Below are 12,687 nucleotides of genomic sequence, written 5' to 3'. Positions count from 1 at the left end.
ATAATTTGAAATATTGACTTAAAATGTGCCATTCTGTTTCTTAAATTAAATCATAATTTATTTATAGAGGAAACTGGATAGATTAGATTTCCCATGGAGATGTTTTTTTAAAAAGGAAGATAGTGACAAGTTACTTTCGATATAAAACTTTGTGAGTATATGTACGTCGGTGTTTAACATTTTTTTCATTATTAGGAGCATTCTTAGACATTTTTTTCTAATAACACAGATCAATTGTATATCTTTTATGTACTGTATGAATATCTATGCTTTATACAGAAGAAATAGTATTGTACCCCCTTCCCCTGAACTTTCTTGCCTCTATTGAGAAATACATGATGTAGGTGGATGATTCCATAATGTTGCTTCTAATCTTGTAAATGTCTTTCACATTTTTTTAGCTTGTGCCTCCTACTTAGTAATTCATTTGTATACATTTTATTTTATTAAGTTTTTCAGACTTGTTTTGCTCTCATTGGAGAAAAGGGCTTGACATGGGATACCATTAAACTACAGATAAACATGTACACAGCACCAGTTTTACTTGGCGCGTTCCTGGGAGTTTTAAATATTATTCTGATCCTTATTCTATTAAGGTAATTAGATAGAAATGATAAAACTACCTTTGTAAATTGTGAAATTAAATAAGCATTATCATTATTGGAAGATAATTATTCCTATAAAGGCTTTGTTTGGCTTTTGATATCTATAATCGTGTTTGTGGTTTTTTGATCAGCTAATGAATATAGTACTCATAACAAATAATGGACAATCTGATAAATGAGAATAAAGCCTTTGAAGACTCAAGGTTTGATCTTGATTTCCTAACTATAGGTTTCTAAATTTGGGGAATAGCATGAAAGTAACATTTTAAGTTGATTAATGATTGGTATCAACCTTAAACCCAAAAGTTACTTACTTCTCCTATCTTTTTTATTTATTAGAAGAAATTTTATAAAACTACATAAGTTTTATTACTTTATATTTCCTTGGAGTACTTTATCCAAAGGCCCAAAAACATTAACAACAAATGTTCAAAATCATGGAAAACTTCAAATATTTATTAAGGTAGATCATGTGTGCTTTTGAATGAATTGAATATTATTTTTCATTTTATAGGATAATATAATAATTGTAACTTGTACCTTTTGAATTTTATTGGTTATATCTCACTGGTAGTAATCTCATTACTCAGAAGTCAGTAAAAGAAACCCATATCAGATTGTGCAAAAATAGGAGGCTACTAATAAATTTAAGTCATTTATCTCTTATACTAAGTTTTTCATGGATACAATACTTATTTTTTTCTATTTAAGAGAACATCGTGTGGATGACTCAGGACGACAGTGTAAAAATGTTAATTTTGAAGAAGGTACTATTTAACCTGTTTGACTAAATTGCTAGAACATTATCAAAGTGTTTCTGATGATTCTGTCTGTCTGATATTTACTTGGATTTTGCTTCTGAGGACAGTACAGTGGGTGACCGGGGAGGATCTTCAAAGTTGAAAGTTACCTAAATTGATTATTATTTTTTAAAAGATTTTATTTATTTATTTGAGAGAGAGAGAGCACAAGCAGAGGGAAGAGCAGAGGGAGAGGGAGAAGCGGCCTCCCCACTGAGCAGGGAGCCCAGTGCAGTGCTCAGCCCCAGGACCTTAGGATCATGACCCCAGCTGAAGGCAGAGACTCAACTGGCTGAGCCACCCAGGCACCCCTAAATTGATTATTTTTTAAAAAGGCACGCCTAGGAGCTCCTTGGGTGACTTAGTTGGTTAAGCATCTACCTTCAGCTTGGGTCATGATCTCAGGAGAGTCCTAAGTAGGGCTCCCCCTCCAAGGGGAGTCTGCTTCTCCATCTGCTGCTCCTCCCACTCATTCTTTCAATTTCTTTCTCTCTCAAATAAATACATAAAATCTTTAATTTTTTTTTAATTTTTAAAAATTTAAAAAAATTAAAAAGTTATGCCTAGATCAGTGGTGTTCATGATTGGCAAGGCTAAAACCATTGCTAAAAAATCACTTCGTCTTTGTTGTAAAGAGCCAATATCCTAAAACCCTCCAGTTCTTTGGAATGATTTCAGTAACTTTCCTTCCAAATGTGTTTTTCTGTATCAAGCATTTCTTTACTCCCTTAATCATGGGAATAGGTTTCTCTCGTGTATTCTTTTGGTATACTCTACAAGTGTATATTTTCATCCCTTAGATCTTTCTCTGAACTCAGAAGTAGGTATCCAATCTGGCCAGTAGGTATATTTTACTAAATAAACCACTATTTTACTTCTTGGGGAATGTACCCCTCTGTGCAAAAGATTGCAACTCAGTTCTTGCCTTTAAGGAGTTTGGAAAGTTGTGGAAAAAACACAGTGTTTTTTTACCAAGTACTTTTATAGCCATTTTATTTAATTTTCATGACAAAACTAGTGGAAGGTTAAGTTAAAAGTAGTAGGGTGGAGAACAGAGTGGTGAGGAGCATTAGTAAGTTTTTGAAAAAAGAAGTCTGATAATAGATTCCATGTGAGACTAATACAGAAGTGTAAAGGCCTGAACTAGGGCAGCAACTAAGAATGGAGAAGGGATAGATACGAGTTTTTGAAGGGGAAAAAAAAGTCAAGATTCTTGACAGAATAGATATGGCATATTAAGGAATAGAGGGAGTTGTTGAAAATGTCTGTCAGGTTTTGAGTCTAGATAAGTGAAAGAATAGGCGAGAACAAGAATTTAGGAAGGGACATCAGTTGAACAGAGAAAATGATTTTAGTTTGGATCAAGCTAAATATACTGCTATAGTAGAAAAACTCAAAAATGCTGAGGCATTTGTAATTTTGGCCATTGAGATCAAAGCTAGAGATAGAAATTTCAGAGTAAGCCAGTGAAAAACTACAGCAACAAAGAGGGAGAAAAAAAAAAGGAAGGGGTAGATGAATTAAGTGTGGCAAAATATTGTTGAATAGAAGGGCTGAATATATACTTGAAGGTTTTCAAAATGAAAGAAAAGCAAAGGAAAGAAAGAATAGTGAGCGAGTGCCAGCAGGGGGTTTAAGCCACTTTGCTTAAAATGTGAAAAATAGGGTGCTAACTTAAAGGACCTATCAGATAAAAGGAATGAACGATTTGAAGAAGGTGAGTATAAGGTGCGAAGACAAGGGAGATACATCAGAAGTGAAATCTTTTCAGAAGTTGGAAAAGGATAACAATATCGTTCAGTGCTTCACTGACTTTAACATGCTTATAAAGCACCTGAAAAGCTTGTTTAAAATGCCAGTTCTGAATCACCAGGCCTGGGGGAAAAGGGCTGATTAGGGCTGCCAGATAAAACACAGGATGCCCACTTGAATTTGAATAATTTTTTAGTGTAAATATGTCTCAGCCAGTTAAATTTAGATTTCAGAGAAGCAACAAATGATCTTTTATTTTATTTTTTTATTTTATTTATTTTATTTTTTATTTTTAATAATATATAATAATATTTTATTATATATATAATTAAATATATAATTAAATAATATATTTTATTATATTTATATTTATCTTTTTTAAATTTTTTATTTATTTATTTTTACAAATAATCTTTTAGTATAAATATGCCTCAGATATTTCATGGGACATTCTTATACTTAAATTTCAAATATTGCACCGGAAATATTATTATTATTATTATCACAAATTCAAACTTAACTGGGTATCCTGTATTTTTATTTACTAAATCTGATGAACCTAGTGATATTCTGAGAATCTACATTTATAGTAAGCTATCATGGGAGCTGATGCTACTGGTCTATGCAACACACTGTCCAGTATGGTAGATACCAGCCACATATGGCTATTTAAATTTAAATTAAATTACATTTAAGAAATTCCTCAGGCACACTAGCAACATTTCAAGTGTTAAATTATGGGTATATGTGGCTAGCATCTAACTGAATTATACAACACAGGCAAAGAACATTTCCATCATGTCAGAGGTCTGTTGCACAGCACTGCACAAATGAGAATTTAGAAAGAGCAGACTTATTTTCTTTCTTAAGAATCTAGGTACTTCAAAATGGTTTCCAAAACAAAAGTCATTCTTCAATTTCAGTAAGTATTTAAATCTGCCCGGTTTTTTGCTATTATTAAAAATACTATCATTGGATAGATTATAATTTCTAATTACATAGTCTTTGAATCAATATATGAATCTATTGCTTTCTTAAAAATTCTTACAATTTGGGGAGCCTGGGTGGCTCATTCGTTAAGCGTCTGCCTTCAGCTCAGATCATGATCTCAGAGTGCTGGGATCAAGCCCCTCATGGGGTTACCTGCTCAGCGAGAAGCCTGTTTCTCCTTCTCTCTCTCCCGCTCCTTGTGCTCCTTCTCTTCCTGTGTCTTTCTCTCTGTGTCAAAGAAAACAAAACAACAACCAAAAAAAAACAACAAAAACTAAAAAACCCTCGTAATTGGATACCCAGTCAGTTCTCATAATCTAGAATGCAACGTTTCAGAGCTTTCCCCATTGAAGCCAGTAGTGGGTAGAGGCTGCGGGAAACTAAGCACATATGAAGCAAACTCCAGTCTTATTTGGGGCAGGGTTGCCTTTTGATTCAAAGGAGTAAAGACTGGCTTCTAACTTTTTTATGATGAGAAAAACTGATGGAAGTAACCCCTTGTCCCCTGCTGCTGCTACACATACACTTAAAGATAGCATAAAATAAAGATGTTCTTGAATTACCAACTTGGTTTACTCTGAATAAGTGGATAATTTATAAAATAGCGTGACAGATGTATATAAGTAGATAAATATGGCTTCACACTTCTTGATTACATCAGAAATAGTCCTATTCACAGTCAATAGTGTGCAGCTTAACTACATAGTTCAAGATAAATAAGTACACTCACTTTGCCCTCCTAATTATTTTTTTTAAAGATTTTATTTATCTGACGAGAGAGAGTATACACAAGACACAAGCAGGGGAGCAGGAGAGGGAGAAGCAGGCTCGCCGCTGAGCGGAAGGCCTGATGTTGGGCTTGATCCCAGGATTCTGGGATCATGACCTGAGCCAAAGGCAGACACTTAACGACTAAGCCACCCAGGCGCCCTTGCCCTCCTAATTTATAAAACCACCATCAAATCTTGGTGGTTATTTGCAATATATATTTCTTTTTTTCTTTTTTTTTTTTAACATTTTATTTATTTTTTTGACAGAGAGAGACAGAGAGAGAGAAGGAGCACAAGGAGGGGGAGTGGGAGAGGGAGAAGCAGGCTTCCTGATGATGAGGGAGACAGATGTGGGACTTGATCTCGGGACCTGGGGTTATGACCTGAGCTGGAGGCAAATGCTTAACGACTGAGCCACCCAAGTGCCCCATAAAATGTATTCCTTGATAAAAATATAAATAATAACATAAGGACTTCGAAAAATTGTGGTAATAACATGAAGATATTTACTAATTCTAATTTCACATAACATTGAAATTCAAAATATATATCCATTGAAGTGAATCACAGAACTAACTGATTTAAACTATTATGAGGTCTTCATTGAAATCCTCATAAGTTTAAAATTTAAGTGAAATAGGAAAAAACCTTGCAATGGAAATTTACTTTTTTATAGTTTTTTTTTTAAAGATTTTATTCATTTACCTGACACAGAGAGATCACATGTAGGCAGAGCAGCAGGCAGAGAGAAAGGGGGAAGCGGGCTCCCCGCTAAGCAGAGAGCCCGATGCGGGGCCCGATCCCAGGACCCTGAGACCATGATCTGAGCCGAAGGCAGAGGCCCAACCCTCTGAGCCACCCAGGCGCCCCGGAAATTTACTTTTTTAAAAGATTTTATTTATTGAGGGCAAGAAAGAGAGAGTACATGAGCAGGGAGAGAGGCAGAGGGAGAGGAAGAGTGAATCTACAGCAGACTCCCCACTGAAATGCAGAGCCTGACGCAGGGCTCAATCTCCTGACCCTGAGATCATGACTTGAACTGAAGCCATTAGTTGGCCGCTTAACCAACTAGCCACCCAAGGTGCCTGCAATGGAAATATTTTTAGTATGAGATCATTTTATATAATTTTATAATATTCCTGTTTTGGATTGAGAGAAAGCTTGTAGAAAATATGACTATTTCCTATAGATAACAGAAAGTATAGCTCCTGGGAAGAAAATTCACTTTATTTTCAAATGCCATTATAAAAATTATTTCTGTTGGGGTACCTGGGTGGCTCAGTTGGTTAAGCATCTTCCTTTAGCTCACGTCGTGATCCAAGGAGCCTGGGATCGAGCCTCGCATTGGGCTCTCTGCTCTGAGAGGAGTCTGCTTCTCCCTCTCCCTCTGCAGCTTGTGCTCTAGCTTGTGCTCTAGCTCTGCTTGTGCTCTAGCTCTCTCAAATAAGTAAAATCTTTAAAAAATAAAAATTATTTCTGTCTTAAATTGTTACTTTTAAACTTCTTTGAGCCTAAAGTGATTTTAAATGCTCAGTCATAGAATTTGCTACATATAATTTTGATATTATTTTAGTGTCATAAGAAAAATTAGTTGATTAATAAAATGTTTCTCCTGTTTATTATAGCAAGTACAGATGAAGTTCAGGTTCCCCCAGGAAATATTGATCAAGTTGCGGTTGTGGCCACCAATGTTCTGTTTTTTGTGGTTCTATTTATCTTTGCCCTTTTTGAAACGTAAGTTTTATTTTGTCTTCATCAAATCACATTATATAAATAATGCAACTTATAATAATGAATACAAATTATAATGAATAATAATGAATATGAATTATTACGAATAATAATGAATAATGCAATTCTTAATACAACATTAATCAGGTATATCGATGTTCTCAAAAACTTTATGTAAGCATATTTTTTGTCATGATGAAAAAAGTACATATAAATTTTATGCTTTTAACCTGAATACAGTTTAATACTTATCTGTAATCTTACTACTTTATCTCACTTCCTTATAAAGGAATCTGTTCACTAATCTTTCTTTCCTTTTTCTGAGTTTTATATATATATATTTAATATAGTTCTAAAACTTCAGTGCCATGATTTTTTTTTTTTTAAGATTTTATTTATTTACTTGACAGAGAGAGATCACAAATAGACAGAGAGGCAGGCAGAGAGAGAGAGAGAGAGAGAGAGGTAAGCAGGCTCCCTGCCGAGCAGAGAGCCCGATGCGGGACTTGATCCCAGGACCCTGAGATCATGACCTGAGCTGAAGGCAGCGGCTTAACCCACTGAGCCACCCAGGCGCCCCTCAGTGCCATGATTTAATTAACTTTAGGCTATATAACTATCTACTTATATTTACATGTATTGGGTTCAGTCTGGCAATGTTAATTCTATTCAAGCTCTGATCCTGAAAAAAAAAAGTAGTATATTACAAAATCCTTGACTTGTGTAGGTTTTGTTGACTGTTAGCTATCATATGGCTTTCTATTTTTAAAATGCCTTTCCATTTTATTGTAAAAATAGTACATTCTTGGTATAAATATTCTAAACTCTATAACTGTATCTCCACATCCACTTCTTTCCCTGGAAGTAACCACTGCTAATATTTCAGTATTAATTTTTCAAAATTTTTTTCTATATAACTATAAGTAGTGGGGTGTGTGTGTATATTAAATCAACATAGAATATGGACATCACTTGAAAATTTGGTTTATTCCTTTGTAATCATTGTAACATTTTTATGCCAGTACATGTAGATTTGCTTGATTTTTTATTTTTAAAATTATTGAAGTATGTGAAAATTTCAGTTCATCTGATTGGGGGGCATTTTTAAAAATTGTGGTAAAATATACATAACATAAAGTGTACCATTTTAACTGTTTTTAATTGTACAATTTAGTGGCATTAAGTCTATTCACATATGTTGTACAACCATAACCCCTATCCATTTCCAGAATCTTTTCCTCATTCTAAATAGAACTTTTACACCCATTAAACAGTAGGTCCCCAGTGCCCCTCACCCAGCCCCTAGTAGCCTTTATTCTACGTTCTCTGTGGGTTTGCCCAATCTAGGTACCTCAAATAAATGGAATCCTACAACACATTTCCTTTTGTCCTTTTGTGTCTTGCTTATTTCACTTAGCAAGATGGTTTTTTTTTTTTCTTAAGATTTTATTTATTTATTTGACAGACAGAGATCACAAGTAGGCAGAGAGGCAGGCAGAGAGAGAGGAGGAAGCAGGCTCCCTGCTGAGCAGAAAGCCCGATGTGGGGCTCGAACCCAGGACCTGGGATCATGACCTGAGCCGAAGGCAGCGGCTTAACCCACTGAGCCACCCAGGCGCCCTAGCAAGATGTTTTTAAGGTTCATCCATATTATAGCATATATTCGAATTTCATACCTTTTATGGCTAAATATGGCTCCATTGTGTGTATATACCAGTTTCATTTATCCATTCATCTATCAGTGGATTTTTGGGTTATTTCCACCTTTCGGCACTTGTGAATAATACTATGATGCTGTGATGAACACTGGTGTACAGGTATATGTTTGAGTCCCTGCTTTCAGTTCTTTTGGTTATATACCCAGAGGTGGATTTGCTGAATCATACGGTAATTCTATGTTTAACTTACTGAGAAACTACCAAACCATTTTCCACATCAGCTCTTCTGATAATCAAATTAAAAATGGTGATTTTTTTTTTTAAGAATGAGTATCTTAAATGTATTTCTTTTTTTTTTTTTTTGAAGATTTTATTTATTTATTTGACAGAGAGAGAGATCACAAGCAGGCAGAGAGGCAGGCACACAGAGGGGAAGCAGGCTCCCCGCTGAGCAGAGTCCGATGCAGGGCTCAATCCAAGGACCCTGAGACCATGACCTGAGCCAAAGACAGAGACTTAACCCACTGAGCCACCTAGGTGCCCCAATATATTTCAATTTGATTTTGTAGCCAATTAATAGAGGAGATAGAGAGTAAGAAAAGAAGCTTGGCAAGGAAGGAGACAGTCATATAGAAGAAGAACAACATTCAGCAGTAAGGAAAGAAGGGTACCTGGGTGGCACAGTCAGTTAAGCATCTGCCTTCAGCTCAGATCATGATCCTAGAGTCCAGTGATTGAGCCCCCTGTTGGGCTCCCTGCTCAGAGAGGAGTCTGCTTCTCCCTCTCCCTCTGTCACTCCCTCTGCTCCTTCTCCCTCTCTGTCTCTCTCTCACTCACTCTCGCAAATAAATTAATTAAATCTTCCAAAAAAAAAAAAAAGGAGTAGGGAAAAAAATACATTCAGAAATAGGGATGAAAGAGACTGAGGAAGAAAAATCCAGCAAGTTTCTAATAACTTAATTATAGTAACATTGTTACTATTATGTTGTTACTTATTTCAATGAAATTAAAAAGAAACCAATTTAAACCGATTTAACCATGCTAGTTAGTTAGAATGGTAAGAATTCAGTTTGTTTCTTTTCCTGCCCTTCAGAATTTTTGCAATGTGGATATATTACTTATATAATCAGAATAAATATTAGTAAATAAAAAATACAAACAGCCTAACTTAGTAGCTAGTGCACATAGCAACAAAATGTGCTTAAAATATGTTAATTTTTTTTTAATGTAGAGCTGGTGTCATTTCTAAAAGGGGTGCAAATTCTTGAATATATCAGTATTGTTATTAAAGCTTCTATTTCACATTTCTAATGCCTATGATTTAAATTTAAAAAAATTTTTTGTTTCTTAGAATTGTTACTCCATTAACAATGGATATGTATGCCTGGACTAGAGAACAAGCTGTATTATATGATGGAGTAATACTTGCTGCTCTTGGAATTGAGGCGGTTATTATTTTCATGGGGATTAAATTACTTTCCAAGAAGTAAGTTATATGTCTTTGATTTTGTTTCAGTGAATTTTAATAATATTCTTTTTTTAAAGATTTTATTTATTATTTATTTGACAGACAGAGATTACAAGTAGGCAGAGAGAGAGGAAGGGAAGCAGGCTCACTGCCAAGCAGAGAGCCTGATGTGGGTGGGGCTCGATCCCAGGACCCTGAGATCATGACCTGAGCCGAAGGCAGGGGCTTTAACCCACTGAGCCACCCAGGCACCCCTGTTTCAGTGAATTTTAAAATAGACTTTTAAAAAAGTCTTTTTTCTAAAAAAGTGAAAAATGAAACAGAGCAAACAATGTAAACAACTGTGTTTGTAAAATACCTTAAAGTTTTTCTCACATTGTGTATTACTTTTAGTCCTTGAATTGTTGCAAACAGATTTAAAGTTTATTAAGAGAGCATGATATTTGTATACCGTATGGCATATTCTTTGGTAAAGCAAGATATTTTACAAAGTGAATTAATTTCTTCTAACATATCTTTTGTATATTATGGTTTATTTAAAGTATTTCTTAAAGTGTATTTTATAAAATTCTATTCTGCTGTATAGGTTGTACAACAGAAAAGATTCAATGGTTAAGTCTGGAAAATTCTGGTTAAAATTACCAAACTTCTTTTACTCTAAAATTTCCAAATCTTCAGTGCATATATATAATATCACCATAATGACAAAGACATTATGTAGCATTTCTCAAAGTTACTTGTAACTTTGACCACAGAACATTCCTTTTCTAAAATTTTTTAAAAGATTTTATTTATTTATTTGAGAGAGAGAGAGCAGGAGCATGAGCAGAGGGAGGGGGAGAAGCAGACCCCCTGCTCAGTAGGGAGCCGGCTGGGCTGCAGGGCTGAATTCCAGAATCCCAGGATCTCAACCTGAGCCCAAGGCAGGCACTTAACAGACTGAGCCACCCAGGCACCCCAAGAACATTGTTTTAAAGAAGCATTTTGTAAAACTACAACTACAGTAACACGCTTTGGGGAAAGTACTTGTATAAAATTAAGTTCATTCATATAGTCTAAGATGGCACATTAGTTGATGAATTTAGACAATTCTAAGACTTTAATTATTCCTAAAATGCTTTAATAATACTTTAGAACTTTAGGGGCACCTGGGTGGCTCAGTCGGTTAAGCATCTGCCTTCTGCTCAGGTCATGATCCCAGCGTCCTGGGATCGAGACTGCTTCTCCTGTCTCCTGCTCATGCTCTCTCTCTCTCACTCTCTCTCTCTCTCAAATAAATAAATTTTTAAAATCTTTTAAAAAATACTTTAGAACTTTATAAAGTTCTAAAATCAATTAGCAAATCTTGAGTCCGTGTGTAGGGTTAAGCGCAATGGGAGATACTATGAAGATTCCTATGTTTATAGACCCGAATAGAGGAGCCAAAATACAGATACAAACATAGACATAGATTTATATTCAAAATAAATAATAGTAAATGCATTACAGAGTAGAGCAGTCCTGCTGATAGGCATTCTTACAAATTGTCCTACTCATACCTTCAAAGAGCTTGTATGCTATTGGGTAGGAAAACCAATAAATAAAAATGTGAAATCAGGTAGTGATAAGTACTATGAAGAAGAATGGAGAGAGGAAGAAAATAAAGAGTAGCAAGGGCAGGGTTGGGAGAGAGCAGCAGTGTTAGAAAGAAACAGGAAAACAAATTTGGCTAGGGCAGAATGAAAGAAATGGCAAATGAGAGAATTGGACAGTCTGTAAGAATGCCTATCAGCAGGACTGCATTACTCTGTAATGCATTTACTATTATTTATTTTGAATATAAATCTATGTCTATGTTTGTATATGTATTTTGGCTCGTCTATTCGGGTCTATAAACATAGGAATCTTCAAATGGGAGAACATCAGGTTAGAAAGATGTGAATCCTTGTAGGTATTCTGAGGGTGATGTGAAATGAAGTGTTTGGGTTTGTATATATCATTTTAGAAGTCTTTTTTTAAAGATTTTATTTATTTGAGAGAGAGAGTGAGCAAGAGAGAACATGAGCAGGGTGGCAGGGGGAGAGAGAGAAGCAGACTCCCCACTGAGCAGGGAGCCTGATGCAGGACTTGATCCTAGGACCCTGAGATCATGGCATGAACCAAAGGCAGACACTTAACCAACTGAGCCCCCTAGGTGCCCTGTTTTAGGAGACCTTTGGTCTTGTTTGTTTATTTCACTTTTATTATAGAAAATTTCTAACATATACAAGGGAATAGAGAGCATCATGTACTGAATTTCTAATATCCATTACCCAACTTCAACAATTATCAGTCCTTGGTAAGTGTGATTCATCTGCCTACTCCACAGGGAGGCTGCTTGAGTTTCTCTTCCTCTGCCCCTCCCCCCAGTGCATGCACACATGCGCTCTATTTCTCTCTCTCTCTCTCTCTAAAATAAATAAATCCTAAATAAATAAATAACAAAAACAAATTTTAAAATTAAGTGATTTCTGGATATCCAAGCAGTATTCAAATGTTCTCTATGGTTGCAATAGTTTTTAAAATTTGTTTTATTTCATACTGTCTTATTTTGTTTCACGACTTAACTTGACTCAGGCTCTTAAGTTTCTTAAGCCTTTTAATCTATACATTTATTTCTCTCTCTTTTTTTCCCCTTCCAAATTGAAGAAACCAGGATGCATGTTTTATAGTTTCTCGCATTTTGGATCTTGCTGATTGAGTGAATCCCTGTGGTGTTTTTGTTCTTGTTTTTGTTTTTTTACATTTTCCTGTGTTTACTATATTTCTCAAAAATTGGTCCTTAGATCTAGAAGCTTGATGAAATTTAAGTTCAATTTTTCGGCAAGAATATACTTTATAGGTGGTATTATATGCTTATATCATGAGAAATGTTACATTTTGTTTATCTCTTTT

At 35.2% G+C, this 12,687-nt stretch overlaps 1 protein-coding gene across 5 annotated transcripts in view; it reads left to right on the top strand.

Annotated features, from left to right (window-relative positions):
* Positions 1-12,687, top strand: part of MFSD8 (major facilitator superfamily domain containing 8) — a 41,310-nt gene that overhangs the window by 16,880 nt on the left and 11,743 nt on the right. For 4 of the 5 annotated variants that reach the window (XM_047718402.1, XM_047718406.1, XM_047718401.1 and 1 more), the window contains 4 exons: positions 452-596; positions 1,317-1,372; positions 6,543-6,651; positions 9,658-9,792. In XM_047718402.1, coding sequence (XP_047574358.1) covers positions 452-596; positions 1,317-1,372; positions 6,543-6,651; positions 9,658-9,792 — 445 coding nt within the window. The remainder of the gene's footprint in view (positions 1-451; positions 597-1,316; positions 1,373-6,542; positions 6,652-9,657; positions 9,793-12,687) is intronic. The other variant, XM_047718405.1, reaches the window with a different exon arrangement.

This window comes from Lutra lutra, chromosome 2, assembly GCF_902655055.1.
Source record: "Lutra lutra chromosome 2, mLutLut1.2, whole genome shotgun sequence".
NCBI lineage: Eukaryota > Metazoa > Chordata > Mammalia > Carnivora > Mustelidae > Lutra > Lutra lutra.
The sequence above is the reverse complement of the archived record's forward strand: the minus strand, read 5'-3'. Positions and strand labels throughout refer to the sequence as shown.